The following is a 7,524-nucleotide window of genomic DNA, read 5'->3' as shown; positions in this document are numbered from 1 at the left end:
CTGTGCGTATATTACCCTAAGAGTGCAGAGTTGCGTCCCTTGGGCACGCCAGAAACCTTTGATTGTGGGTTCGAATCCCGGTTCGCCCGATTATGTTTCTATATTTGTCAGCACCGTGGGTTTCACCAAAGTGGTAAACGTCTGAGACCTGCATCACTTCAGGCTTTCCTCCCACATTAAGCTGACACGCCGTGATATAACTGAAATAATGTTAAAAGCGGCGTTAAACTAAACTTACTCACACTATTCTGAGTGAGTGAGTGAGTTAAAAATTTAACGTCGCATCGGCATTATTCGGCCATATAGCAACGAGACCAAGTTAATATATTATTAATTCAGTCATTTATGCAAAGTTATATTTATAAAGGAGTTATGAAACATATTTGAGCATACTATGTTTAAAAACATTTGATGAAACATATTTGAGCATAACAATATCATTAATACAGTTGAAGTATATCCTCCTAAACAGAAAAAAAGAAAATATGTTGTGTTTGCTAATGACCAAATCATCAGATGAAGACAACTAAAAGCAAAAGTTCAGTTCAGTTATTGCATTGTTTTTGCAACATTGTCTTAAGCAGGAGAAATAACTTCATGTCGACTTACATAAAGTTTTTTCTTTCCTGATAAAGTCCCCTATAACATGTTGCCCTTCCTGGGTGGGACTCGTGCCTTACTGGGATTAAACATCCATGCTTATTATAGTCAGATAGTCAAAGATTGTCGAACATATTGCAAAGCTTCTTAAAAATAATATTGGACTTGTGTCTAAGCTGAGGTCGTGATTCTAGACATAGACCTCCCTTCGTCTATCCCTCTGCCAAATCCAGGTGTTCCTCGATCACCATGGTGCCCCTCTGGGTCCTGTTCCTCCAATAGCAGCAGGCAGCCGACACCAGGAACACCAGCCCCACGCTGTTGGCGAGTCCCACCACTGCCGCTATAGCGGGGAGCACGCGCGGATCCTCGGGGGAAGCAACTGCAACACGAAGTATAATGCGAACAAAAGTATAGTGAGGCCCAAATACAACAAGAAATACCCTGTATAAAAAAGTCAGATGTGGAGACCCAACTTTTACACGAAATATCCTGTGTAAACTGTAAGCGGCTGAAACCCCACTACACGAAATACCCTGTGTAAACTGTAAGCGGCTGAGCCACAACCGCCACACGAAATATACTTGGTAAATTGTACGAGGCTGAAACCCCACAACACGAAATATACTTGGTAAATTGTACGAGGCTGAAACCCCACAACACGAAATATACTTGGTAAATTGTACGAGGCTGAAACCCCACAACACGAAATATCCTGTGTAAACTGTAAGCGGCTGAGCCACAACCGCCACACAAAATATACTTGGTAAATTGTACGAGGCTGAAACCCCACAACACGAAATATCCTGTGTAAATTGTACGAGGCTGAAACCCCACAACCGCCACACGAAATATACTTGGTAAATTGTACGAGGCTGAAACCCCACAACACGAAATATACTTGGTAAATTGTACGAGGCTGAAACCCCACAACACGAAATATACTTGGTAAATTGTACGAGGCTGAAACCCCACAACACGAAATATCCTGTGTAAATTGTACGAGGCTGAGCCACAACCGCCACACGAAATATACTTGGTAAATTGTACGAGGCTGAAACCCCACAACACGAAATATACTTGGTAAATTGTACGAGGCTGAAACCCCACAACACGAAATATACTTGGTAAATTGTACGAGGCTGAAACCCCACAACACGAAATATCCTGTGTAAACTGTAAGCGGCTGAGCCACAACCGCCACACAAAATATACTTGGTAAATTGTATGAGGCTGAAACCCCACAACACGAAATATCCTGTGTAAATTGTAAGCGGCTGAAACCCCACTACACGAAATACCCTGTGTAAACTGTAAGCGGCTGAGCCACAACTGCCACACGAAATATACTTGGTAAATTGTACGAGGCTGAAACCCCACAACACGAAATATACTTGGTAAATTGTACGAGGCTGAAACCCCACAACACGAAATATACTTGGTAAATTGTACGAGGCTGAAACCCCACAACACGAAATATCCTGTGTAAACTGTAAGCGGCTGAGCCACAACCGCCACACAAAATATACTTGGTAAATTGTATGAGGCTGAAACCCCACAACACGAAATATCCTGTGTAAATTGTACGAGGCTGAAACCCCACAACCGCCACACGAAATATACTTGGTAAATTGTACGAGGTTGAAACCCCACAACACGAAATATACTTGGTAAATCGTACGAGGCTGAAACCCCACAACACGAAATATACTTGGTAAATTGTACGAGGCTGAAACCCCACTACACGAAATATCCTGTGTAAATTGTACGAGGCTGAGCCACAACCGCCACACGAAATATACTTGGTAAATTGTACGAGGCTGAAACCCCACAACACGAAATATACTTGGTAAATTGTACGAGGCTGAAACCCCACAACACGAAATATCCTGTGTAAATTGTACGAGGCTGAGCCACAACCGCCACACGAAATATACTTGGTAAATTGTACGAGGCTGAAACCCCACAACACGAAACATACTTGGTAAATTGCACGAGGCTGAAACCCCACAACACGAAATATACTTGGTAAATTGTACGAGGCTGAAACCCCACAACACGAAATATCCTGTGTAAATTGTACGAGGCTGAGCCACAACCGCCACACGAAATATACTTGGTAAATTGTACGAGGCTGAAACCCCACTACATGAAATATCTTGTGTAAACTGTAAGAGGCGATACCAAACAACAACGCGAAATACCTTGTGTAAACTGTAAGAGGTTAGGACACAACTTGGGCAGTTCTTGGACATTTACCCCATGTGAGAGTGAGTGAGTGAGTGAGGTTTTACGCCGCTTTTAACAATATTCCAGCAATATCACGGCGGGGGACACCAGAAATGGGCTTCACACATTGCACCCATGTCGGGAATTGAACCCGGGTCTTCGGCGTGACGAGCGAACGCTTTAACCACTAGGCGAACGCCCTCCAATGTGAGAAGTAAGATAACGGGACCCAGATGCAATAAAATAAATAAACAACAAATATTCATTTATTTATCCATCACATCTTACACTTAGCTCAGTATATCAGACCATCACAACTTACACTTAGCTCAATATATCAGACCATCACATCTTACACTTAGCTCAATATATCAGACCATCACAACTTACACTTAGCTCAATATAGCAGACCATCACAACTTACACTTAGCTCAATATATCAGACCATCACAACTTACACTTAGCTCAATATATCAGACCATCACAACTTACACTTAGGTACCTTAACATATCAGACCATCACATTTTACACTTAGGTAACTTAACATATCAGACCATCACAACTTACACTTAGATACCTCAACACATCAGACCATCACAACTTACACTTAGGTACCTTAATATATCAGACCATCACAACTTATACTTAGGTACCTTAACACATCAGACCATCACAACTTACACTTAGATACCTCAACACATCAGACCATCACAACTTACACTTAGGTACCTTAATATATCAGACCATCACAACTTATACTTAGGTACCTTAACACATCAGACCATCACAACCTACACTTAGGCACCTTAACACATCAGACCATCACAACTTACACTTAGGTACCTCAACATATCAGACCATCACAACTTACACTTAGGTACGTCGTCTAGGTATCAGACCATCACAACTTACACTTAGATACCTCAACACATCAGACCATCACAACTGACACTTAGGTACCTTAACATATCAGACCATCACAACTTACACTTAGCTCAACATATCAGACCATCACAACTTACACTTAGGTACGTCGTCTAGGTATCAGACCATCACAACTTACACTTAGGTACCTTAACACATCAGACCATCACAACTTACACTTAGGTACCTTAACATATCAGACCATCACAACTGACACTTAGGTACCTTAACACATCAGACCATCACAACTTACACTTAGATACCTCAACATATCAGACCATCACAACTTACACTTAGGTACATTAACACATCAGACCATCACAACTTACACTTAGATACCTCAACACATCAGACCATCACAACTTACACTTAGATACCTCAACATATCAGACCATCACAACTTACACTTAGGTACCTTAACACATCAGACCATCACAACTTACACTTAGATACCTCAACACATCAGACCATCACAACTTACACTTAGATACCTCAACATATCAGACCATCACAACTTACACTTAGGTACCTTAACACATCAGACCATCACAACTTACACTTAGATACCTCAACATATCAGACCATCACAACTTACACTTAGATACCTTAACACATCAGACCATCACAACTTACACTTAGATACCTCAACACATCAGACCATCACAACTTACACTTAGATACCTCAACATATCAGACCATCACAACTTACACTTAGGTACCTTAACACATCAGACCATCACAACTTACACTTAGATACCTCAACATATCAGACCATCACAACTTACACTTAGGTACGTCGTCTAGGTATCAGACCATCACAACTTACACTTAGATACCTCAACATATCAGACCATCACAACTTACACTTAGGTACCTTAACACATCAGACCATCACAACTTACACTTAGATACCTTAACACATCAGACCATCACAACTTACACTTAGATACCTCAACAAATCAGACCATCACAACTTACACTTAGATACCTCAACATATCAGACCATCACAACTTACACTTAGATACCTCAACATATCAGACCATCACAACTTACACTTAGATACCTCAACATATCAGACCATCACAACTTACACTTAGATACCTCAACACATCAGACCATCACAACTTACACTTATGTACGTCGTCTAGGTATCTGACCATCACAACTTACACTTAGCTCAACACATCAGACCATCACAACTTACACTTAGGTACGTCGTCTAGGTATCTGACCCTGAACCTGCTGGTCCCGGAGTGAGAGCTGGAGGTGAACTGGAGCAGTACTGCCGAGTGGGAGCTGGTGAGGCTGGTGTTGTTACTGGAGGCGCACCAGGTCCCCAACACAGGACTTGTCGTGCTGTTACCTAGGAGACAGGTCAACACAGCACAGAGTTAATTGGGTTTAACACCGCTTTGAACAGTATTTCAGTTATATCACAGCGCGTCAGCTTCGTGTGGGAGAAGTAAGTGAGTGAGTGAGTTTGATTTAACACTGATTTGAACCGTATTTCAGTTTTATCACCACGCGTCAGATTCATGTGGGAGGTATCAGTAGGTAAGTTTAGTTTATCGCCGAATGTGAGTGAGTGACTTGGAACAGAGGAACAGTTAAATACATCTAAAGATCTAAAGAATAACAAAATCGCCTCCATCATCTCCAAGACAAGACGCATGAGAACACGATTACGTATTTAACTGTCCTCACTGTCGACGATTTCGTGAGCTACGACCAAGTTCTTGCTGTTTTAGAACCATTCTTTCATGGGCGAGTGAGTGAGTGAGATTAGTCCGCGTTTGGTTATATTTGTGGTCAGATCATTTTCCAGGTTTCCATATGGTCACTGGGCCGGAAAATTCATAAAACTGTAATAATAACTGTAAATAATAACATTTTCAGCATAAAATCAGTGGTCGCTTTTTCTCCCCTGAATATAATTAACACTATTCAGAGTGTTGATGTTAAGTCTCATCTCATACTATTACAGGAATGCAGGTGTGGGAACACTCTTACCGTCAAACACGGTGATGTTGTCGGAGCAGTCAGCAGGGAGGGAGGGGTCGAGCAGGTCCACTCTGACGGCGTGGTCCCCAGGGGAGGTGACAAGGTACAGGCAGCTCAGGTCCCTGGGGGTCAAATATCAGGACACTGAGTGATGCTTGCGCGCTTGTCGTGGGAGGATGGTCATGTGGTAGATGAACATCTTCGTAAAACACTTCACTGCACGCTGTGCAGAGTTGCGTCCCTTTGGGACGCCAGAAACCTATGAACCCCGGTTCGCCCCGATTATGTTTCCGGGTTTGTCAGCACCATAGCCGTGCTCGTGGGTTTCACCAAAATGGAAAATGTTGGAGACCAGCATCACTTCGGGCTTTCCTCCCACATTAAGCTGACACGCCGTGATATAACGGGAATACTGTTAAAAGCGGCGTTAAACCCAACTCACTCATTCACTCTTCACTGCAGGGAGGATGCTAATCAATCAATGATATAACCAGGGTGAATATGGGGGTCGAAGCCCAGATCAACGTATCCCGGGACGCACTCGCGACAGTGTCAGCCTTACTGCCATACATAGACACAGGGCGAATATGGGGGTCGAAGCCGGGATCAACGGATCCCGGGGACCGCATCTCGCGACAATGTCAGCCTTCTTGCCTTACATAGACTCAGCTTCATATGATTCACAAGCTGCGTAAGAAAATTAAATGTTTCTAGGGAACGATTTTCTCAAAAGTGGAGAGATCGGTAGGACGTTTTTAAGTTTATTATTGAAAACAAAAAGTTATGTGGGAGGAACCGAGAATACCATTAAACTGAGTACACATTTATATCGGCTATTTGATAGAGTGTCAGTGGCCACAGAGGATCCGGGGGAAATTGGAATAAGTTTTTATTGGCAGGAATTTTGGTGACGCCTCCATGCCCGACAGTTTCCTTATTAACTTAAAACAATAGTGAAATGTTAAATAGTGAAATTATAAATGGTGAAATGATAAATACTGAAATGTCAAATAATGAAATGTTGAATAGTGAAATGATAAATACTGAAATGTTAAATAGTGAAATTATAAATAGTGAAATGATAAATACTGAAATGTCAAATAATGAAATGTTAAATAGTGAAATGATAAAAACTGAAATGTTAAATAGTGAAATGTTAACGTGTGAATCACAACAATCAGAATTTTGAGTGTTGAAGACTTTAAAATGTACTTCAAACAAAAGTCATTCGAAAATCCATCAATTTAACTGTTAACAAACACATTAAAATTAAATCACTATCAATGTAGGTGTGGCAGGAGTGGATACACCCCACTGTGTACGCTTGCTGACGGGGCTAACCGCTTCAGTCATATGGACAAGGTGAAGGTCTGTTGTTCGAATGCCATCGCAGGACACGTGCATTGTATGGCCGCTTCATTGGCGCCAAGAGTGTTGAGCGCGTTCAAACTGAGCAAAATAAGTCTCAGTGCCCCGCTATACGACCGGAACGTATCTTCTGTTGACGGGGAGGATGTAGCAGGGCATGGAGTTAACCTACAGGTGACACCCGTACCCTCTCAGCTTGCTGGCGGTGTTAACCTACAGGTGACACCCGTACCCTCTCAGCTTGCTGGCGGTGTTAACCTACAGGTGACACCCGTACCCTCTCAGCTTGCTGGCGGTGTTAACCTCTTTGGTTATGTGGACAAGGCGTTCTACCTCGGATCAGAAGGTCCGTGCTTCGAACCACCTCACGGGACTCGGAAGTTTATGGCCGCTACATATG

The 7,524-nt window shown here is 42.4% G+C and overlaps 1 protein-coding gene across 1 annotated transcript in view; it reads right to left on the bottom strand.

Annotated features, from left to right (window-relative positions):
- Positions 1–318: 318 nt before the first annotated feature.
- Positions 319–7,524, bottom strand: part of LOC124118560 (cubilin-like) — a 31,450-nt gene continuing 24,244 nt past the window's right edge. The window contains exons 15-17 of the mRNA XM_048393940.1: positions 5,766–5,878; positions 4,960–5,118; positions 319–982 (exon numbers count right to left, since the gene is read on the bottom strand). Coding sequence (XP_048249897.1) covers positions 813–982; positions 4,960–5,118; positions 5,766–5,878 — 442 coding nt within the window. The 3' untranslated portion in view covers positions 319–812. The remainder of the gene's footprint in view (positions 983–4,959; positions 5,119–5,765; positions 5,879–7,524) is intronic.

This window comes from Haliotis rufescens, unplaced genomic scaffold, assembly GCF_023055435.1.
Source record: "Haliotis rufescens isolate VD_foot unplaced genomic scaffold, xgHalRufe1.0.p SCAF_122, whole genome shotgun sequence".
Taxonomy (NCBI): Eukaryota; Metazoa; Mollusca; class Gastropoda; order Lepetellida; family Haliotidae; genus Haliotis; species Haliotis rufescens.
The sequence above is the reverse complement of the archived record's forward strand: the minus strand, read 5'-3'. Positions and strand labels throughout refer to the sequence as shown.